Source organism: Panthera uncia, chromosome E1 (genome assembly GCF_023721935.1).
Source record: "Panthera uncia isolate 11264 chromosome E1, Puncia_PCG_1.0, whole genome shotgun sequence".
Lineage (NCBI taxonomy): Eukaryota > Metazoa > Chordata > Mammalia > Carnivora > Felidae > Panthera > Panthera uncia.
This window is the reverse complement of record NC_064814.1, coordinates 36,007,228-36,031,099: the sequence shown is the minus strand read 5'-3', so window position 1 is coordinate 36,031,099 and position 23,872 is coordinate 36,007,228. Positions and strand designations below refer to the sequence as shown.

Here is a 23,872-nt window from a genome sequence, read left to right as displayed (position 1 = left end):
CTCCACTTATATGTAAGTTTCCTGAGGTGGGGAATCTTAAGGTGTCGTTCACCAAACTACCCATAAAAGTCTAGAACAGTGCCCGGCATAAGAGCATCTTGATAAATAATTTTTTTAATCAACAAAGACAGGCTATACGATCCAGCCTCTCAGAATCGCCAGGCTCCGCCCCCTCCTCCCCGCCCCCCCGCCCCCCCCGCAACCACTTCCGCCCACGGCTCGGGCCCCAGACTTTCTAGGAGAAGAAGTTCTCTGCGCAGGCGCCCTGCGGTCGCGGAGCTGTCTGGGTAAAAATGGATGCTCACGATCTCTTTCGCCGGCTTGGCGTGGGGGCCAAATTCGACGTGAGACGTTTCTCGGCGGACGCGGCGCGATTCCAGGTACTGTGCGCAGAGCAACAAGTCTGAGTAACAGAGAAGGCGCAGGAGCCCGAAAATGATCTGGCTACTGGTAGAGCCGGCACGCGGAGGCCGTGGCCTGGTCGTGAGGCATTTCCTTTCTTTTTGCGTTGGGTTCGAGCGCAGACCTATCCGGTCAAGTCCTGCCTTCCGAGTGAACTCTTACTCCTCTTTTATAGTCTTAGGTGGGCCTGGCACGGAGACCCTTGCCCCCTCACCGGTTTCTAGTTTATTCAAAGCACAATTAGAATCCTTTCAAAAGTAGCTATTTCTCCAAAACTGGTGGAAAGGGATTTCAAAAAAATTAACCCAAAATGAAGAGAACAGTTTCTTTCACTGTAGTCTACCCAGGTTGGTTTGCCGTGCGTATAGCTTTAGTGGGCATGGGTCTTTTTATTCCCACACCCTCGTGGCGTGTAAAGTTACCTATGAGAAGAGTGATTTAGAAATGGGGAATCTTACATAGGGAAGTGGCGGGTGAATGATAAGCCAGGAGAAGTTAGTTGGGGCCCGATTATGGAAAATCTTAAGCATCAACCTTGTCATCGGGCGACACGTGTGTTTCACCTTTCTCTGGCAGTATGGTGTTAAGAGTCTGAACTTGAGACAGATTTTGGGGGTCCAAATACTTTTGAGACCTTGGTCAAGTTGTTTGACCTCCAAATGCCGAGAATTTTTTCATTGGTAATATCGCTGTTTACCTCTTACCGTTGTTGAAGGCTGAGGTAATTTAATATATACAAACATGCTTAGAAATCTGCCTGACAGCATATAGATGTTATGCTGATAAGCATATATGTGTTAATTGCTATTATGATTATTACTGTTAAAAGGTCAGGAAAGTTGTCATCTTGTGTTCTATTTGCCCAAAACACACTTGTCAGTTCAACAAACACCTTTCACCCTTGGTGAAAGGTAAAAAAAGATGGTGAGTTATTATACCCACATCCTTACTTGCCAATACTGCTTGGGTGAAAGCAATGTCAGTCGGTAGATTGCTTTTTAAATTTTTTGGGTTTTAGGTAGGAAAAAGGAAATATGACTTTGATTCTTCAGAGGTGCTGCAGGGACTGGACTTCTTTGGAAACAAGAAGTCTGTCCCGCTTCAAGATGAAGAGAAAAAAGAAAGCCTAACTGAAAGGAAGAGGGAGCAGAACAAAAAAAAGAGGAAGATGATGACTTCAGGTTAGTTCTTGGTTTCTTTTTTTCCTTCTTTATTATTTTTTTTCAATTACAAAAATATTAATACAGGCTTAAGGTCAGACAATATACTGTCATTCCATTAGTTAATGGCATTCAGGTTGTTTCCAGGTATTTCCCATTACAGATATTGTTACAATAAAGGTATTTGTGGAGGGCCTTAGATATTTGTGGTTCAATTGGTTGAGCCTCCGACTCTTGATTTCGGGCTGAGATCATAATCCCAGGGTCGTGGGATTGAGCTCCAAGTTGGACTCCGCACTGAGTGTGGAGCCTGCTTAAGATTCTTTCTCTCTGTGCCCCTTTCCCCCTGCTCACTCACACTCTCTTTCTCTCTCAAAAAAAAAAAAAAAAAAAAAAAAAGATACTTGTACATATATCCTTTTGTCCTGTTATTTCTTTTTTTTTTTAAGTAAAAATTTAAATAAATGTTTATTTACTTATTTTTGAGGGTGGGGAGGGGCAGAGAGAGAGGGAGAGAGAATCCCAAGCAGGCTCCACACTGTCAGCTGTCAGTGCAGAGCCTGGCTTGGGGCTTGAATTAACGAACCTAGAGATCATGACCTGAGCCAAAATCAAGAGTCCTCAAAGGACTGAGCTACCCAGGTGCTCCATAGGTCCTGTTATTTCTGTAATTAGCATCCCAAAAGTGGAATCACTGGCTGAAAGAGTATGCTCACTTCTTTCTCTAAACATATACTGAAAAATGACTTCCCACACCCTTGTCAATGCTGGATACTACTGGTCTTAAATTCTTTGTCAATCTAATGAATGAAACTTTTTTTGTTTATATTTTCTTGATAACTGGTGAGGTTGAGCATTTTTTTATGCTTTAGTGGATATTTACATTTCAACATTTGTGAACCATCTGTTCTTACTCTTTGCCTATTTTTCATAGGTTTGGTTGTTTATTTCTGTACTGTATCTTCTTTGTTATAGCTGTTAAGTTTCCTAGCTGTTTACCTTTTTCAATAAAATAAATCCTTATACATGGTTTTTAAAAGTTATACAGTGGTTAGAAGCAAATCTTCTTCTCATTCTTCTCACTATTTCTAGTCCCCTATTTCTCCAGAGGCAACCACTATTAATCATTTTCTTATGTATTTTTGTAAAGATATATATTCATTATAATTATACTTCCTTTTATTACCTGAATAATAGCATACTGTATATGTTATTCTATTCTGAACCCTTCCTCCTCCTACACTTTGTTAAAACAACAACAACAACATATTTGGAGATTGTTTGCAACCAGTAGGAATTGCACTGCCTTTCTCATTTTAACAAAATAGTATCCCATTGTACATTCCATAATCAATTTAACAAATTCCTTTGTGATGGACATTTAGTTTGTTTCCTCACTTTTGCTATTATCGTGTTGGCAATAAATGCTATTCCACTTATCTTTGTGTGTATGTGGGGGTTATATCTGATAAATTCTTAGAAAAGAAATTTCAGGGGCGCCTGGGTGGCTCAGTCGGTTAAGCGGCCGACTTCAGCTCAGGTCATGATCTCGCGGTTCGTGAGGTCGAGCCCCGCGTCGGGCTCTGTGCTGATAGCTCAGAACCTGGAGCCTGTTTCAGATTCTATGTCTCCCTCTCTCTGACCCTCCCCCGTTCATGCTCTGTCTCTCTCTGTCTCAAAAATAAATAAATGTTAAAAAAAAAATTTTTTTTTTTTAAAAAAAAAGAAATTTCAGGGGCACCTGGGTGGCTCAGTTGGTTAAGCGTTTGACTCTCGATTTCGACTCAGGTCATGATCTCATGTTCCTGAGATGGAGCCCCACATTGGGCTGTTGGGCTCTGTGTAGAGCCTGCTTGGAATTCTCTCCCCCAGCCCCTCCCCTGCTTGTATGCCTGGCGAGCTCTTTCTCTCTGTCTCCCTCTGTCTCCCTCTGTCTCTCTCTCTCTCTCAAACTCAAAATAAATAAACGTTAAAAGAAAAAGAAATGGAATTTCAGTGTTAACAAATAGATTTAAATTTAGGTATTTTGGAATTGTCTACCAGAAACATTGTATCAACAGGAAGTCCACTGCTGTGTTCATTGAATCATAGTATAGGGTATGCCATTACACATTGTAGGGATGTTATTACATAATTGACTTGACAAGTCCTTGTATAAGGACATTTACTTTGTTTCCACAGTTTTGCTGTTACAGTGTTACAATAACAGTCATTTTACTTCCCTGACTGCAAAGCCTTCCACCAAAATTAGTTAAAAGAAAAAAAAAAAAAAAATGACCAGCCACAAATTTGGGAAAAGGATTCAAATGTTAAGCAACCAGAAATATAACTTAGCACATATGTGGCATAGTGCAGAGTGGTGTGGCACACCATGTTTTTGTTTTTGTTTTTGTTTTTGTTTGAGAAAGAGAGAAAGCACATGCACACATGTGTGGAAGAGGGACAGAGGTAGAGAGTCTCAATCCTACTACCTTAAGATCATGACCTGAGCCAAAATCAAGAGTCAGACGCTCAACTGACTGAGGCACCTTGGTGCCCCATGGCATATCATGCTTTGATTGTTCAACTAAATATTTTCTCCCTAAAATGATAATGTAGAATCAATGTAAAACAAACTCAGTTAAAATTCCAGTAGGCTTTTTGGGTAGAAATTGACAAAGGAATTAAAAAAAAAAAAGTTAGACATACACCTACCATATGATGCACGTATTTCACTCCAAGAATTTACCTAAGAGAAAGGAAAGCCTATGTCCTCACAAAGACTTCTACACGCATGTTCATAGCAGCTTTATTTTCAGTAGCTAAAAACTGGAAATGACCCAAATGTCCTTCAATAGGTGAAGGATAAACAATTTGTATATCCATACAATGGAATGCTACGTATAAGTAAAAAAGTTAACTATTGACACATGCTCAACATGGATGAATCTCAAAATAACTATTCTGAGTGAAAGAAGCCAGACTAAATTGAGCATATATTACATGATTCCATTTATATAAAATTCCAGAAAAGCAAATTATCTCTAGTGAGAAAGCAGATATGTGGTTGCTTAGGGATAGAGCAGTGCATTAAAAGGGGCCACAAGGAAATTTGGCGTGGTGATGGGTATAGCTTGAATGGGGTGATGATTTAACAGGTGTATACATATGTCAAAATTCCTCAAATTTATACTTTTTTTTAAATGTCATTTATCTATTTTTGAGAGAGAGAATGAGAGTGCAAGAGGGCTAGGGGCAGTGAGAGAGGGAGAGAAAATCCCAAGCAGGCCCTGCACTGTCAGCACAGAGCCCAACATGGGGCTCAAACCCATGAACCGTGAGATCATGATCTGAGCAGAAATCAAGAGTCGGACATTCAACCGACTAAGCTACCCAGGCGCCTCTCAAATTTATACTTCAAATAAATGCAATTTATTGTATGTCAATTGTGCCTCAGTGAAGTGAAAAAATTTTAAAAGAAATACCAGAAGTGGTCTTGCTTATTGTTCTTCTTAGAATTTTTAAGGTTATTCTTACATATTTATTTTGCCATGTGAACTTTATTTTTTTTTACGTTTATTTTTGAGAGGCAGAGAGAGCTCAAGCTGGGGAGGGCCAGAGAGAGCAAGGGAGACACAGAATCCGAAGCAGACTCCAGGCTCTGAGCTGTCAGCACAGAGCCCGACACAGGGCTCGAACTCATGAACCATGAGATCATGACCTGAGCAGAAGTCAGACACTCAACTGACTGAGCCACCCAGGTGTCTGCCACATGAATTTTAAAGTCAGCTAGTCTGGTTTCCAAAACAATCCTGTCATGACTTTTCGTTAAACTAATTTTAGTTATAGTGAGAATGGCTATCTTTATATTACAGTAGTCCTTACTATGCTGTGTTCATTGCTATTATAAGTGAAATATTTTCTTTCATAGTATTTATTTTCTAACTGGTTACATACAGAAAAACTGGTTGTCTCATTGAAATCTCTCTTAAATTTTTTTAAATGTTTTTATTTATTTGGAGACAGAGCAAGAGGGAGAGGGTCATAGAGGGGGGCGGGGAGAGAATCCCAAGCAGGCTCCAAGTTGTCAATGCAGAGCCCCATATGGGGCTCAATCTCAGGGACCATGAGATCATGACTTGGGCTGATATCAAAAATCAGACACTTAACTGACTGAGCCACAGAGGCGCCCCTGGAATCTGTTATTTAAGTATTTTCAATTTGATCTCTTGTTGTTTTCAAGTATACAGTCATCTACATATTACACAGCTGAAATAACTTCAGAGCTCTGATTTTACCAACAGAGAACTTGCCTCTCCGTTTCCAATTTTTATACCTCTTATTACTTTCTTTTCTCTAGTTGTATTAGCTAGTGCTTTACTTTAGTGTGAAGCTATGGCCTGTTTGCTACACTCAAGAATGTTGCACTTAAGGGGCGCCTAGGTGGCTCAGTTGGTTAAGCATCTGACTTCGACTCAGGTCATGATATCACAGTTCATGGGTTCTAGCTTCACATTGGTCTCTGTGCTGACAGCTCAGAGCCTGGAGCCTGCTTTGGATCCTCTGTTTCCCTCTCTCTCTCTGCTCTTCCCTGCTCATGTTCACTCTCTCTCTCTCTCTCAAAAATAAATAAACATTAAGAAAAAAAAGGATGTTGCATTTAAAATCTTTTAATTTTTTGATATATATTTTAGAAATTACTTCTCAAGAAGAAGGTTCTATACAGTGGATATCATCTGTGGAAGCAAAAATTGAAGATAAAAAAATTAAAAGAGAAAATAAACTAACTTCAGGGAAGTTGGAGAATCTCAGAAAAGAAAAGGTTAGAAAAATGTCTTAGCCCCAGTTGATTTTCTGACCTAGTGAATTTTCCCTTGTCCTTGGAGTGTTCTGTTGGTAAAAGTGAATACAGTATGTGTGTATACACACATACATACTATTCTTATATAGTATACTATATTTATATACTACATACTATGTAATTTTTTGACCTGTTCAAATTTCAAGATTGATAATGTATTTGGAATGAATCTTTTTAAATTTCATATCCCCTTTGATAAACAAAATTTTCCCCCTTTCTTCTCTTTGTTAAGCTGGTTTAGAAAGATTTCCTCTGACAGGGATTTGAGAGTTAGAATTCTTAAGAAACGTATTTTATACCTTGGGACTAGGGGGAGTAGAATACAGAAAAAACAACAAATATATCATTGTCATGTCTGTTGCACGCCTGCCATGTTACAGATGGAGAATATTGTTCAGCTCACTTCAGGAACCCAGAATCCAGAATTTGGCTCTCTATCAGAGAATGGAAAATAAACCAAATCAACACTCTAGACTCTGTTTTTGGTCCTCAGTTTTAATAAGTAGAGTTTAGAGTAAATCATCAAAAAGCATTGGCACTTGCGTGGTTAAGTGGCATATAAAGAAAAATACTAGATGGATTCAATTTCTGCCTTCTAGAAGCTTATATAAAATTACAAGTTAATAATTATGGTAGCATATTAATATGAATAACACATTACTCATGGTATTGACACATTAATATGAAGAAAGTGGATGGATGGGTTTTATTGTTATGAAGGTCTTCTGTCTATGAAAGGGCATGAAATATATCTAGTATCTGTATCTTTTAGTGCTTGGAATTTCACCAAAAAGTTTCATGCTACTAAAGCTTATGCTGGAAACTGTTACTGTTGCTTTATAACATCTTATAAAGTATATGACCATAGTTATGGTGACCCCTTTCTTTCACTTTTCAGATAAACTTCTTCCGGAATAAACACAAAATTCATGTCCAAGGAACTGATCTTCCTGACCCAATTGCTACATTTCAGCAACTTGACCAGGAATATAAAATCAATTCTCGACTACTTCAGAACATTCTAGATGCAGGCTTCCAGATGCCTACACCAATCCAAATGCAAGCCATTCCAGTTATGCTGCATGTGAGTATGAAGGTCTATGATGCCTCTAACATTCCTTCCTCTGTGTATTAGCCCGTTCTCTTCCATATTTGAAGTTTTCCTTTCTACCTTATCTCCCCCTGTTGAAATCCTCCCTTTACTTTTAAGGTCCATCTCAAATGTCTGTGCCACCATATCACTATAATTCGATGTGATCTTTTTCTTTTACCAACCCTGTTTCCTCTACCACCAGTTCTCCAAGGTATTCAGTGTGTTCTTTTTCTTACCACATTTATCTTACACTTTATGTTTATACTAATTATGTTTACCTTTTGCATTTTTCTAGAGTGTAAACCCTCTGAGGATAAGGACTGTTCTGTTTATTCATCCCTGATTAATTTATAATTCCCAGGAACTATTTCTGAAATATAGAATTCTTGTACAGCCTGACTTTTTTTTCCCCAATACTTTTTGCTATTGAAGTATACTTTATATAATAAAATGCATACATTGTAAGTTCACAGTTCAGTGAATTCCAACAAGGCATACCCTATGTAACTGTCACCCCAGTGGGGATGTGTAACATTTCTGTTGCTCCAGAAAATTCTGTGCCCTTTCCATTCAGTCCTCACTCCTGCCCAGAGGTAACCACTGTTCTAGTTTCTATTGCATGTATATTAGTTTGGCCTCTTCTAGAATGTCATGTAAGTGGTATCGTCCATTATTTATTTTTATTTTTTTATCTCTGGTTTCTTTTACTCTGCATAGATTGTTTTTGAGATTTATCCATGTTGCATTGATCAGTAATTTGTGAGTAGAATTCTGTTGTTTGAAAATACCACAATTTGTTTATCTACTGGTTGATAGAGGTATGGATTAATTTAAGAGTTTTGGAAATGAAATTTTTCTGAGGTTTCTTTTTGTACTAACGAGAGCTGACTTTTCCCCCCAGGTAGCCAAGATGGCCTTTGGTTCTGGTAGCCAAAAGATATGTGTTACCTTTTCATCCATACTTGTCCTTTCTGTTTTCTTTGGGAACTGAAGTGAGAGTACTTTTGAATGATGTTGACTCACATTATAGTAAATTTGCTTCTAATTTTCATTTAAGATTATTTCTGTTGCAACTTAAAGCTTTAAAATCATAGTGACTTTTTGAAGACTGTCACATAAATTACTGTCACTCAGGATATTGCCAGTTTTTATTTATTACCTTCAGCCATTCTGTTATTTATTAAAACCTTCGCTATGGAGGGGCGTCTGGGTGGCTCAGTTGGTTAAGTGTCCGGCTCTTAATTTTCAGGTCAGGTCATGATTTCATGGTTCATGAGATCAAGCCACGAGTTGAGCTCTGTGCTGACGGCATGGAGCCTGCTTAGGATTCTCTCTCTGCTTCTCCCCCCACACTCATTCGCTAACTCGCTCTCTCTTAAAATAAATAAACAAACTTAAAAAAAAAAAAAAACATCTTCCCTAGGGATTGAGCAATACTGATATTGGGGGGAAAAGTTGGTTTTAGAATTTTGCTTTGATAAGAGTTTAGTGCAAAAGAAAAATTGAAGTAATGGAAATACTTGAGGTTTTGAATTATCTTTGGATTTTAGTTATCCATATTCTTTACCCAGTTCAAATGGAATTTGGTGGCAATGCTCAGAAACTCCACTGGGGCACTGGTGGATGATGTTAGAAAAGCAAATGTGGGAAAAGTTAGATTAGCAGTGGGAATATGAATGACTGCATTCGTTATGATTATTTTATTATTTCTGTGGCTGGTTGCATTACTTAACCACGCTCTGAAAAGTTTATGTACTTATATGTAATATGCCTTGTTTTTAGGGTCGAGAACTTCTGGCTTCTGCTCCTACTGGATCTGGAAAGACTTTGGCTTTTAGCATTCCCATTTTGATGCAACTAAAACAACCCACAAATAAAGGCTTCAGAGCCCTGATTATATCACCAACACGAGAACTTGCCAACCAGGTATGACTTGTAGCTTTGAAAGAGGATGGGTTTGGTGTTTGCTTCAGTCATTTCTTTTATGAGGGTAATAAAAAGATCTCAAAAAGAGTAAGGTCCTTGTTTTTTGGCATGGGCAAGTATTCTGTACAGGCACTCTATTCTGTATCTTACTGTTCATGGGCAAGTTTTTTGTCTTTTTATGATGTTCTAAAACAACGATTTTAACATTAATGATTCTTTGGTAAATGCTCTAAGACGTTTTAAGCTTAGGCTACGGTAATATATAGTTCCTCTCTAAAATGTATTTTTCTCACCTAGGTGAATGAAACCTCATCTCAGTTTTTGAGAGGAAAAAAAAAACATACAGTGACGTGTTCTACCCTTCCAATGTGCTTAATAGAAAATACATGCCAAGTATGAAATAGTTTTATAATAGCACTATGTTCTAAAAACAGTACATAGCAGATTGGAAAATGCCGAGATTCCAGGTTAATGTACATGTTATTATGGGTTTAATTTCCCACATTGAGTATAGGGTTTACTTAAATAAATAAAACTTTAAGGTAAATAAATAACTTATTCATGGGTTGGTAATAGATTTATTTTAATAATGTAAACAAGACAGTACATCTCATTTAAGTATCTTAACAGCTAATGTTTTTATCATTTTCCATTTTAGATTCACCGAGAGTTAGTAAAAATCTCTGAGGGAACAGGATTCAGGATACACATGATACACAAAGCAGCAGTGGCAGCCAAGAAATTTGGACCTAAATCATCTAAGAAGTTTGGTAAGGGATTCATGTTTGAGCTGTAGAGCATACAAGGGACTTGCAAATTACAGATATTCTGTCACCTAAGAGTTCTTAAAAATGTAGGCATGCACACAATCAGTTTGGTGTTTAGAGAAGCTAAAAGAGATCTCCCCGTTCCCACTCAGTAGTTATATAAATATATACCAGTGATTCTCAACCAGAGGCAATTTTGCCCCCACCCACCTTCCACCCCAGGGACATTTGGCAATATCTGGAGACACTTTAAGTTGTCAGAACTGGGGTGCTACTAACCTGTGGTAGGTAGAGGCCAGGGATGCTGTTAAACATCTTGCAATGCACAAGACTGTCCCCTACAACAAAACATTATCTGGACCATAATGTCAGTAGTGCTAAGGCTGAGAAACCCTGCCTTATACTATTGATTTTTAATCTGCCGTGGAAATACTCTGCAGGTAAGAATGGCTCACATCCCTACCCTTGTATCAGTCAGAAAACCAGCTTTTACCTGTCTTTCATCTTGAGCTTCTAAGTAAAATTTCATTTAAAGAAAGGATTTTTCTGAAAAACAAAATGAAGTATTTGAAAATAACACTGTTGGATTATAGTGTTCTTGCTTCTTAGAAGTTGAGTAGGCAGATCAAATATAAAAGGAGAGTAAGCATAATTTGTGCTATGATGGATTAAAAAAACATATATGTTAGCTTACAAATAAGAAAGAACTTGTGTTGGTGTAATAAGATAGCGAGTATAACCTCCCCCTCCTCTCCCCTCTTCAGGTTATTCACTGAAATTCAGGAGACTTAATTCCCTAGTTTGAGGGAAATGAATCTTGCTTTTACAATCTGTACTATTTGTTTCTCCTATAGATATTCTTGTGACTACTCCAAATCGACTAATCTACTTATTAAAGCAGGATCCTCCAGGAATAGATTTAACAAGGTACAGATAACATTTTAATCTCTCTTATGTGTATTTTCACTTGGTTGATTATATTTTGTCCTTGATTGCTTGTATTATTGCCTTTTGGAGCTTGCAATCTACCAGCTTCTAGTCAGTGTTTGTGCTGAGAACATGGTTTTTATTAAACACAGGAAAATAACTGTCTGGTCTAGAAGAAAGTTACAGATTCTGATAAGTAGTTAGTACAGAATTCCCTTAGATGTTTTCATAGCTTTCAGCAGTGGTGATGGAGTTTATAAGGTCTATGTGAAGCTCTGTTGTTGCTAATGGGACCTCCTTTCTTTGAGGCTAACAGAATAGAACACTATGTTTATCTTGTTTTTACCTTTTTCCTGCTGATTTTTATTTTACCTTTTTCTGGTATGCTGTGTGGATCTGAGAAGGAGCATAATGGTTTGACTTCTTGTGTCCCCACAATTTAGTGAAGCGTCTTAGATCTTCCAGTTCAATACCCACAAATTGTGTTGTTATTTCTTAGTGTTGAGTGGCTGGTGGTAGATGAATCAGACAAACTGTTTGAAGATGGCAAAACTGGGTTCAGAGACCAGCTGGCTTCCATTTTCCTGGCCTGCACATCCCATAAGGTCAGAAGAGCTATGTTCAGTGCAACTTTTGCATATGATGTGGAGCAGTGGTGCAAACTCAACCTGGACAATGTCATCACTGTATCCATTGGAGCAAGGTAATTGTTCTTCTGTGTTATCCACTGATTTTTGGTTTTTTAATACAAGTCCTTTCTTTTTTAGATTCAAGGAGATAGGTTGTTTGGCCTTAGATTAATAACAGGGAAAGTTTGGGGCGCCTGGGTGGCGCAGTCGGTTGGGCGTCCGACTTCAGCCAGGTCACGATCTCGCGGTCTGTGAGTTCGAGCCCCGCGTCAGGCTCTGGGCTGATGGCTCGGAGCCTGGAGCCTGTTTCCGATTCTGTGTCTCCCTCTCTCTCTGCCCCTCCCCCGTTCATGCTCTGTCTCTCTCTGTCCCAAAAATAAATAAAAAACGTTGAAAAAAAAAATTAAAAAAAAAAAAAAAATAACAGGGAAAGTTTTACTGAATTCTTTAAAGTCAAGATTGATTAAGCATTTTCTATTTTAGAATAATCCAAGGGGAGATTCTCAAGTTGTCATGTTAGTATTTCTGTCATTCAGTTGATTTTTCCCATCCACAAAGCATGACCTGAGTTCTGTAGCCACCCAGGGGATTTAGTTTCTTGGATGGCTTAATTAAGTAGGATGACAGAGGAGAAAGCTGATATTACCAAGCCCCTTGATTTATAATTCCTTTAAAAAAATACTTGGGGGAGCATTTTATGCTAAGTGAATGTGCACTAGTAGAAAAAAGTTGTAGGAAATTATAGCCACTTGATAGAATATTGTGCAACCTAAGAAATGATAAGTATGAAAATTATTATGAAAAAGTTCTTTATAATACCATATTAAGTAAAAAAAAAAAAAAAAAAAAAAAAAGCCAAATGGGAGAATAAAAAATACCCTGTCTACTTTAAACTTAAAACTTCTGTTATATAAAAAGAAAGTAGGGGCGCCTGGGTGGCTCTGTCAGTTGAACGTCCGGCTCTTGGTTTCAGCTCAGGTCATGATCTCGCAGTTTGTAGTTCAAGCCCGGCATTGGGCTGTGCAGTGACTGCTCAGAGCCTGCTTGGGATTCTTGGTCTCCCTCTCTCTTTGCCCCTCCCCCACTCTTGCACAAAATAACTCTTTCTCTCTCAAAATAAGTAAACTTGAGAAAAAAAAAAGAAAGCAGAACAAATTCACCATAAAGGCAGACAACAGAAGGGAAAAAATATTTATGACATAGTGTAATGTACTACAGCATCCTACAATGTTTATAAAGCCTTAAGATACCTCCCCCACAACTGTCTACTAAAAAACTTGCTAATCGTTAAGAAAAAAAGCTCAGACAAGTAATAACGACCTTAAAATTGTTCTAATTATTTGATCCAGTAATTTTATTTTTAGAATTTTTTTGTAATTAAATACATGAAAATTTATGACCAGACTACAAAAAAATGTCAAAATTTATTCTAAAATGGTAGAATTATGGACAATTGGTTGTTTATTTTTGAGTGAGAGAGAGAGACAGAGTGCAAGCAGGGGAGGGGCAGAGAGAGAGAGGGAGACACAGAATCTGAAGCAGGTTCCAGGCTCTGAGCTGTCAGCACAGAGCCCAACGCGGGGCTCAAACTCACGAATCATGATATCATGACCTGAGCCAAAGTTGGACGCTTAACTGACTGAGCCACCCAGGTGCCCCAAATTTTCTTTAGATAACATTTATAGTTAGAATAAAACATTTAAAAATAACTTTGGGGCACCTGGATGGCTCAGTTGGAAGATTGTGCAACTCTTGATCTTGGGGTTGTGAGTTCAAGTCCCCCCTTGGGTATAGGGTTTATTTTGTCTTCAGATTAAGGTATAAATAATTAAATGCTTATATTGACAATGGAAAGGTTGATTCTTTGGGGGTTATATGTAAGTTTTTTCATTTATTTAGAATTCAGGCTGTGGGGAAACAAAAATTGGTTCTTGCAATCTTCAAGGTATGTTTTCCTTTCAGGAATTCTGCAGTGGAGACTGTAGAACAAGAGCTTCTCTTTGTTGGGTCTGAGACTGGGAAGCTTCTGGCCATGAGAGAACTTGTTAAAAAGGTATATTTGGACTATCTTCTTGAATTTGGATGAAACTCATCAAGTCTTAGATGACTGGTGGGAGGCTGAGCACTATTCCTATATCATATTAGTAATCCAGTGGTAAATTTGTAAGCACATTAGGTCAACTGTTGTCCCAAGGCTGGGAGGCTCACCACTTAGAATATGCTAAGTTTTCTGTTCCAGCTCAGGGTGGGCTAGGAAAAGACCTACCTCCTGCCCTGAAAGCCTCTTTTTTCCACATCTTCCACATCTGTATTGGCTCCCTTCATCTCCCGCCATCCTTCTGCTGGTTTCTTATAGAACTGGAGCACTGTAGAACGAGTAGGACACTGAGTACGGTTTTCTTTTTTTATCCCTTCAGTAAGTATTGAGTAGAAGCCATAGTTAAAAAGTTAACTATGAGGGGTCAGGGCAGGGAATAATAAAACAAATAGAAATCCTAAGCCCTGTCCTTAGAATTTGTTCTTTTTTAGGGGTAAAAGAAATATACTTGTGTAAGATAGTTTGCAATAAAGTGTCATAAAAGGGTTTTTCTTAAAAAAATTTTTTCCTAACGTTTATTTATTATTGAGAGGCAGAGAGAGACAGAGTATGAGCATGGGGGCGCAGAGAGAGGAGGAGACACAGAATTTGAAACAGGCTTCAGGCTCTGAGCCGTCACCACAGAGCCCGATGTGGGGCTAAAACTCACAAACTGCGAGATCCTGACTTGAGCCAAAGTCGGACGCTCAACCGACTGAGCCACCCAGGCGCCCCATAAAAGCGTTTTTCTTAAGCATCCCTGTAGTCTTCCTGGGGCCAAGAGGGAGAGTTGAATTGGTTGGGGATAGCCTTATGGAGGAAATGCTACTACTGTGGGCCTTGAAGGATCTGTGAGATAAAAGGGTGGGGGAAGTTAGTGGTTGGAGGAGTAACTAGAGCAAAGTCTAAGCAGTGCACGTGAACACAGTGGGTTTGGGAGACTCATGAAGAGGTCACCTGTCTAAGGCAAAGAGTTTAAGGTGAGAATTAAAGATCAAGTTGGACAGGAAAGTAGGGGTCACCTTAAGAGAAACCACCAGACATTTTAAGGAAATGAATTTTAAGGAAAATTACTTAAACAGTGACTAAAAGTAAGGAAACCAATTAGTACGTTGTTAAATTAGGCTGCTTAGAGATGAGGAGGAAATAAATGAGGGAAATGAGGGTGACAGCCTCAGTGGTGGAAAATTAAGAGTAGTTGGAGGATGAAAGGGAAAGGTGTTTGCAAGTACCTAGTGACTATAGAAGGGGTGAAGAGCTTCAACTTTGGAGCCAGACTACCTGGACTGGAATTCTCGCTTTAGGCAAATTAACCTCATGCCTTTGTCTTGTATAAAATGGAAATAATAATATTTCCCTCAGGGAATAGTTTTAGTATTAATGAGTTAATATAAATATAGCGCTTACAATAGTGCTTGGCACATGATGCTTGTGCATTAGTTTCATCAGTATTCTTAAAGATATCATTTGGCTCTAGGAAATTTAAGGTTTTCCACATGGATACCCAACCTAGAGATTATACATCAGGGATCTCTAGCCATGTCTGGTCCTTAGGAAGTCTGTAAACCCTCTGATGATATGTCAGATTTTGTGTGAATGCATGGTTGCCTATTAGCTTCATAGCCTCGGTAGATTCCGAAAGGGGAGTTTGTGAACCAAAGTAAAAAGGTTAAGCCCTGGGGCGCCTGGGTGGCTTGGTCGGTTAAGCATCCGACTTTGGCTCAGGTCATGATCTCAACGGTCCGCGAGTTCGAGCCCCGCATCGGGCTCTGTGCTGACAGCTCAGAGCCTGGAGCCTGTTTCAGATTCTGTGTCTCCCTCTCTCTCTGCCCCTCCCCTGTTCATGCTCTGTCTCTCTCTGTCTCAAAAATAAATAAACGTTAAAAAAAAAAATTTTTTTTTTAATTAAAAAAAAAAGGTTAAGCCCTAATACAGCAGTTGAAAATATAGAAAGCTGGTTTGAAAGAGATGTGGGGTTTGATGATAGAAATGTAAACATCTGGTTAGAGCTGGTAGTTGATAACAGATTCTGTCTAACATAATAAGATAGCGATTATATTGAGAGACCGGAGAACCAAAGACTAAGCTTTGGAGGAATACCCACAATTAGGATAAACAATGAATTAAAAAGAGAGTTAATACATTTTAGCAGAATTTAAAAATCTCTGAGGCACAGAAGCCAAGAGATGATTGTTTTAAGGAGTGGGCATCTATCATTGTAAAAGAGTAAAGGGGATTAATTAGATATTATTGGAATTAGCAAGATGAAATAAGAGTTCAAGCTGAGAATGGATGGTGAAGAAGATGACGGCAGGTGTAGACCACTGATCTGAGAAATTGGCAATAAAAAGTGCATTAAATTGAATTTGGTGCTTTTATGAACTAAAATCATATGAAATACTGTGATTTTATTCTTGATTATGGGTTATATGTGCTGATTTTTGCCTTTCTTTTAGGGTTTCAACCCACCCGTTCTTGTTTTTGTTCAGTCCATTGAAAGGGCTAAAGAACTATTTCATGAGCTCATATATGAAGGTATAAATGTGGATGTTATTCATGCTGAGAGAACACAGCAACAGGTAAAGCCAAATGTGTACTTTGAAAATGATAAAGAACGACTAAATTTTAAAATATTGGCATGAAATTTATGAAGTACTTGTTTTCTGTTCCCAGAGTGGTACTAAAACATATAACACGTGTTTTATTAAACAGAGAGATAACACAGTCCACAGCTTCAGAGCTGGAAAAATCTGGGTTCTTATTTGTACAGCCTTGCTAGCCAGAGGGATTGATTTTAAAGGTGTGAACTTGGTGATCAACTATGACTTTCCAACCAGCTCAGTGGAATATATCCACAGGATCGGTGAGTTGTGTCTCCTGTCCCCACCCCTGCCACCACCGTTGGGCACCACTCATTTTAATGCCTCCTGTTCTCTTCCAATGTGCTTATTTTTTTAGTGCTCATTTTAGTGAAAAGCCAGTGACTTATATGTAAATCTTGAAGTTCCCTTTCCCCAGAAAAGTGTTTTTATGGTCTGATTTTTTTTTTCCTTAGGTCGAACTGGAAGAGCAGGGCATAAAGGAAAAGCTGTTACATTTTTCACTGAGGATGATAAGCCATTATTAAGAAGGTAAATTAGGAAAAATAACTTAGTATTAAGATGGCAAGATCACTTCATAAGTATATGCACACACAATTAATAGATAATTACAAGATGGTCAGGTCCCAAATTCTGTTATGGTGTTAGTCAACCAGATTTTAGCCATGACCAAGGGAAAAATGATCAAAGGGCCTTGATTTTGCCTATCCATTATTAGATTTTGGAAGTATTCATAATGGAATGTTCGTTGTTAAATTTCAGACTCAGGATTCTCCCAATAGCCATTGGTTAATATTACTTATAATTTAATAGTGAGGTTTTTGGTTTAGTGAATAAAGTTAACCCCTGAGTCTTGTCATCCCAGTCAAAATTATCCCTTAACCATGGTGCATCCTTCCCTTTAATCTTAGGGGCATATGGAATTTTATGTTTAGTCCTAGGAAAAACTATTTTAGTAATATATTCCAGTATTATTCAGTTGCAGCCCCTTGAAGCCTGGGTAACATATGATATACTTTTAGAACCTTGGGTCTTAATTTAGCCCATCATCATAGATTTTAAAATAAAAGCAGAGTTTCCTACATTTTAGCTGCCTACAGTGAATTTAGACTCACGATAATTGATAGCACTTCACATTTCTAAGAAATGAGTTATGGCCAAAGGCAGTTTGTACTTTGATCTGTTCAATTTGTGCCTTCTGAACCTTGGCTCTGGCAGCCTTGGATTCACTTTGAGCAGACTTTTCACAAGTTCATGTGTAGAGTAGTATATTCCAACAGCCTAGATTGATATACAGTCTCCTCAGTAACTCCCAAGCATGTGAATATGATGACCTCCATATCAACATAACTATGCCTCTCAGTTTTCCATCTGGGAAATGGGGATAATGATAGTATTTCATTAGTAAAGGGTTGTTGTGTATGTTGACTAAGTTATTATATACGTGAAAAGCCTAAGATAATGCCAAGTGCATAGGTAAGCACTAGTATCTAATAAATTGAAGCTTGTGCCTTCTTTAGTTCGTGCCTCATCCAGGATCGGGTTTAGTAGCTTTTTAGGGCTTGATAAATGTTGAGAAATAGCTGCTAGATAAAATTCCTCATCGTCACATGGATTTCAGTCCAGCAGATAGTTCTAATTCAGTGTGATTACATCTGGTGGTAATTTACAGCAGAACACTATACTGCATTTGTTTCTTTTGTGTAGTTTTAGTTCCTCTTGAGTTGCACAGAGGGTTTAATGCATAAACATCACTTTAATGCTTTATGGGTTTATACAGATTTATGCTTATGGGTTCCTTTTTCAGTGTTGCCAATGTTATACAGCAGGCCGGATGTCCTGTACCAGAATACATAAAAGGTTTCCAAAAACTACCAAGGTACAGTCTTGAATTTACCTAGATCTTCTCCCTCTCTTTCTCTCTCTCTGTATGCATTCTTGCTTTCACACTCTTACAATTACAGTTCTAGCAATACTACTACTTTTAGAAATTTTAAAATAAAAGTTAATTCCTTTTTAATATCTGTGAATGTTATATCTTCTTCCCTTGTCAGTTTTTTCATTCTTGAAATATTAAGTATTCAGATTTTTAAAAAAGTATTCAATGTAAGTGATGAAATATGCTTAGAATTGATTTTAGTTCATAGCACTAATAGAAAACAGTTGCTCAAAATCAAACTGTAATGCTTGTTGGCACAGGCTATAAGTGTGACACAGGACATATTTTAATCATAATCAGTGGCTTTTTAAGAAATTGAATTTATCATCCCTTTGGGTTACCTCTCTAAATGCTATTAGGTAATTTGGCATTTTAAAGTGGATACAGTGTCATCATAAACCCGTAAGTAGATTAAAAAGTGAATTTTTATGATCAAGAATCAAAACCAGTTTTAGCTTTAGCTATTTTTGATTAAGTTCCACTGAATTTAATTCTTTCCTCTCTTTGCAACTTTCAGCAAACAAAAGAAAAAGATGATTAAGAAGCCATTGGAAAGGGAGAGCATTAGTACAACTCCAAAATATTTCTTAGAAAAAGCTAAGAATAAACAGTAAGTATATGATGAGAAAAGTTGCTGTTCGACTCTGTCATATAGTAGACGCTATTTTTCCTTAGGATAAATTTTTTGAGGTAGAATTGATAGGTTCAGTCTGTTATATAGAATGTGATAAAAGTAATACATCTTAGGTTGCCTGTGATTTGGGAACTTGGATGATTCAATCTTGGAATTTTTCTGTATTTGTATATTAATACTCAGGTTTTTTCTATCTTTGAAAGTATGATTTCAGTTCACTTTGAATTAGGATTGCACTGCCCACCACCTCCACACAGCCTACACCAGGACATTTTGCTGAGGCAGTTAGGGCTATTGACTCACATTGATGGAGTTGTCCCTGAAGCTCCGTAGTCAGGCAGGATTTCAGTACGATCTTAGGCTTATGCTGAAGCACACTGTAACACCTCTAAAAAGTATGCTTTGGGTAAATTTGTAGTGGTTTAGCTGAGTTTTATAAGGATGTTAAAGCATTGATTTTTTTTTTGGCACACACAAGACTACCTTTTGATAGAGGTAGTCAAAACCATGCTAATCAATGCTACTCTTCACACTATTGAAGGAAAATGACACTTCAAATTCTACTGGTACCAGTTAACATATAATATATACAAAATGTAGGCATTTACCAAGTACCTTTTCTCCTGCCAGGTGCTTGCATAAATGAATGAATATAAAATGAGGCCCCTTTCCTAGAGTTTGGGAAAGGAGATTAGTATACATGAAAAAAATTAGAGAATAATTTTTAAATAAAAGTTTAGAGATGAGAAATATTTTGAATTGGTGTCATTACAAAAAGCTTCTAGGAGGTAGAACTGTCTTTAAGGACAGGTAACATTTAGGCCATATAAAAGAGACAGGCATGAAAACTGGCATTGCACTTTCCTTCTAAGTCTTACTTGACATTTTGTATTGACTATGAGAAAGTGATGTTTGGTTCAAGTATATAGAGTGAACACAGTGTCCCAAAGTTTTAGTGAAGTTTTAAGCTTTAATAACTTGGTAAGAATAAATGCTACAAACTTACAAAAGTGTCATTTGAAAACTTAAAACATTTTGTTTGTACTTATTTGTGTTAATTCTTAATACGTTTTTAAATTTTTTTGTGACAGCAGTTCTGGGTAACACTTAAACCAGTGGATTGGTAGAAACAGTCACCCTGCTTGGCCACCTTGGTCACCTAACCTGTCTTGTTAGACGTTTTCTTGTGGTGGGCTGTATCATAACTGTTGTGTATGCATCAGAACCTTATTCTTTGAGTGATCTTAAAGCAAGAATTAGAAATGTAATCTCTTCAGGCACTGAGCAACAGCTGATGAAAGTTTTAACAAAAGTCAGAAATCAACTGGAGTATAAGATGCTGGGTATGTTGAATGTTAATAAGAAACTTCAGTATTTTAAAGAATTATACTTTGTTGATTTTTTAAGTTTGTAGCATTTACACTTGAGGTGTTAAAGCTTCAAGCTGTGCTTTGAGACTTTGAGGACATTTGGTATAAATCTCGTCATTGCAGCCCCCCATGTACAATGCTATGGCTGTCTCCATTGTCCTTACATTTAAAAGCCATCCTTCTTCATAGAGCATGTAAACAACACCTGATCTGACCCTTGCTCACCTTTTTGGTGTTTCTTTAATGACCCTAGATGACCCTAGACCCAACACTAGATGTTCCTTTAATGACCCTACCCACACCTTGCTGATAACGCTGAAGTTCATATCTTCAGGCCCAGCTTTCCATATCAACCTGAATCCTGTTGCCCAGTGGACCTGACTTTAGTCTCTATAAACTCAATCTGGTACAGTGGAGGGAAAAATTGGATTTGGAGTCAGAAGAACTGGCTCTAATACCACCTTTTCTTGGGGTATTAGTGACTTTGGACAAGTCACTTACCCCTATGTCTGATGGAAATAAGTATGTAAATCATTGCCAACTCTGCTACTCAAGGTTGGTTGAGGATTAAATGAGTTAGTATACATCCAGGAGCTTTGCATTACTAAACTATAGTAGGAAAACATTGGTTATCTTCTCAAAACTTTTTTCCTTTTTCTTTGTTAAACACCTAATTGATGGGATTCATCAGACTCTAAAATCAGACAGTCAGGGTTCATATTTAACGTTAATTACCAGTGTGTGATAATCAGCAAGTTACTCAACCACTTTGCCTCATAAAATGAGGGTAATAATCGAATCTTTTTCATAAGTTTGGGAGATTATCTGAGTTGATCATATGAAGCACGTATAGTAGTATCTAGCTCTTAATCAATGTGAACCCTTATTAGGCCACCGTCAGGCTGTCTTTTATACCATGTTGTAGTGTGGTTTCCTGTGATGTTCTGTCTTACTTAGGGGGTTGTGGTTTTCTAAAGGGCAAAAACCACATCTAATGCATCCTTGTGTTCCTAGTGCCTCATGTACTTGATTATACAGTAGGCTTCAGGAAACGTTTATTAAACTGGCAGAGTTTTAGACAGTACGTATATCTAGAATGTTAGATTCAACTTTCTCTAATTTTCTTGTCACAGGAAAAAGGTCACTGGTCAGAACAGCAAGAAGAAAGTAGCTCTTGAAGACAAAAGTTAAAAACCAACTTTCTAAAAGACTTTATCAGAAATGGAGTTTAATGATCCCAGCATGAATGTTGTTTTCATGGAATACTTCAAATCCTGTAATCACCTGTAACATTTGAAAGCAACTACAAGAACATGGGACTGATGAAAAATGATCCTAAACTATCAATGCATCATGTCAGATTTCAATTTGTTGGTGACTTTTAACTGACTACACAATGGAAATAACATTCATTGACATTTCTGTGGTTTGAATCCAGAGAGATAACTTCTTATAGAAGAACAAAAGCTTATGCTAAAATTAACACCCAAATGTGGTGAACTCTTAAGGATTTTTCCCTTCAAGTATGAAGGAAGGTGTGATGTATGCTGTGGAGAGTCATCTGGAACCAGATTTAAAAGTAAAGCCTTGAGGGGCGCCTGGGTGGCTCAGTCAGTTAAGCGTCCGACTTCAGCTCAGGTCATGATCTCACAGTCTGTGAGTTCGAGCCCCACTTCGGGCTCTGTGCTGACAGCTCAGAGCCTGGAGCCTGCTTCAGATTCTGTGTCTCCCTCTCTCTCTGACCTTCCCCCGTTCATGCTCTGTCTCTGTCTCAAAAATAAATAAACATTAAAAAAAAAAAAAAAAGTAAAGCCTTGAGACTGAATGCCCCTTTCTACCACCACCACCCATTCCACCCTCACTTTTTGAGGAGGGGACGGTGCTAGACAAGAAGCAGCACAGGCTGTCTACCAAGATTAAACCATCTACTGCTCTCTTTATTTTACTATTTCTTACTTTGTTGATGGCATTTTGTGGCATGAGCCACAACAAACAGCCTCTTCTGTGGCTGATTATTCAAGTTCCCTAGGATTTTAAATTCTTTGGTCTATTAAATATCCTTCTACCTCATTGGTAAGATAGCTTATACCTTATTTGTCATAGTGTTGCAACTGCGAGATTATGGTCAGCCTCTCCCTTTCTTTCTTCCATTTTCTATCACTTAATCATGCCCTTTCCTGTCTCTTTCCATTCAAGATTACTTTGCTCGAAAACTGATAAACACTTTATCCTGATAAGGAAGAATGTTCCTGTTACTTGATATACCTGTGGCTGCATTCTCTTACAGCTTGTCTTTCCTGAGGTTTTATGGCCCTGTATCCATTTAGTAAACAGGTCTCTGCCAAAGCTAAAGAATTAAGGTTATATAGTGATGGAGACTATTCACTCTTAGCAGATTTTTCTTAGTTGCTAGTTTTGTACAGCTGGAATAAAAAATCAACTCCATACATGTGAAGTACTTAGAGTGGCATCTGAGAAGATTGCTAGTTATTATCAGTACTACTACAGTACTATAATTTAAATAATCTTAGCTTAGTAGCATTTGAATTACACTTAATAATTTCCTTTATTGTCAGCCTTTTATTCGAAAGTCAGAACAGGTAGATTCCAACTTAAGTATTTTAAATGAGACAAATTGTTCACCTTCAGAATTTATGCAAATGGAGACCATTTGCTATAAGGTGCAAAAAAATAACTTACAAGCATGTGATTTTTCTCTGTTCTTGTAAACACATCCTTGACACTATATATCCTGGAGGTAGTTGTGATGGTGCCACCTCTTTGCCAGCTGTGTGACTTCGAATAGGTTCTTTAATTTCTCAGAGCTTCTGTTTTTTCATGTATGAAATGGGGGTAATATCAACTATGTCTCAACATTGGAAGGACCCGGCTCTGCCTGACATGTTACAAACTCCTGCCAAATATTCCTTAAACAAACATGATATATTTGGTGAGGAATACAAAGCTTAATAACACAGTCTGTGCCCTTAGAGTGTAGCAGTGGCTATAAAGTAAGGGAACAAATAGTGTGGCAAATGTTGTGTTAGACGTAAGGCCAAGGTGCTGAAGCAAGGGAGGATTGGCATCTAACATGTCATGGAAGGCTGACATCCTGTGCTGAGTCTAGCAGATGTAGGAATCCACAGGCAAAGGAGAACAAAGTATCCAGGCAGAAACAAGAGATCACATCTTGATCCTTCATATAGTCCCTTCATTTGACTTTATTTCTTTTTTTTTTTTTTACTATTTTCTTCTGTGTAACTACCCATCCTTAAATAACAGTGGCGACATCAACTTGGTTTGTCAACGGATTCATACTGAATTTAGCATATTTATGTCATTTGGAACTATATGCTACACAAATTTCAGTTTTGCCTAAAGAGGAGGAATGAAATTAGTTATGAAAAGAGAACAGGTGATAACAAATAGCTGGTCTAGTGAAATGAGCAAGGACTTTTATGTGAAACATGTGGGCTTGAATCCTGGTGCTGCTGCTTTGCAGCTCTAT

General features: G+C 37.9%; 1 protein-coding gene across 2 annotated transcripts; it reads left to right on the top strand.

Annotated features, from left to right (window-relative positions):
- Positions 1–214: 214 nt before the first annotated feature.
- Positions 215–22,169, top strand: DDX52 (DExD-box helicase 52). Of its 2 annotated transcripts, XM_049636568.1 has the most exons (16): positions 215–380; positions 1,421–1,583; positions 6,236–6,363; positions 7,301–7,486; positions 9,278–9,421; positions 9,719–9,814; positions 10,080–10,191; positions 11,043–11,115; positions 11,615–11,818; positions 13,707–13,797; positions 16,278–16,400; positions 16,534–16,684; positions 16,877–16,952; positions 18,229–18,300; positions 18,878–18,970; positions 21,498–22,169. In XM_049636568.1, exons 1-16 carry the CDS (start codon positions 294–296, stop codon positions 21,553–21,555), a joined length of 1,857 nt encoding a protein of 618 aa, XP_049492525.1. In that variant the 5' UTR covers positions 215–293; the 3' UTR covers positions 21,556–22,169. The 2 variants fall into 2 exon arrangements, with proteins under 2 accessions (XP_049492525.1, XP_049492526.1); XM_049636569.1 differs by lacking the exon at positions 9,719–9,814 and having other exon boundaries at positions 216–380.
- The last annotated feature ends 1,703 nt before the right edge of the window (positions 22,170–23,872 follow it).

What these genes read in the sequence shown, in the direction of transcription:
- DDX52 (XM_049636568.1), top strand. Translation starts at nt 294, where the DNA reads ATGGATGCTCACGATCTCTTTCGCCGGCTTGGCGTGGGGGCCAAATTC. An exon ending in CCAGGAATAGATTTAACAAG is followed by an intron (nt 11,116 to 11,614) that starts GTACAGATAACA and finishes GTTATTTCTTAG; the next exon opens with TGTTGAGTGGCTGGTGGTAG. An exon ending in TGAGAGAACTTGTTAAAAAG is followed by an intron (nt 13,798 to 16,277) that starts GTATATTTGGAC and finishes CCTTTCTTTTAG; the next exon opens with GGTTTCAACCCACCCGTTCT.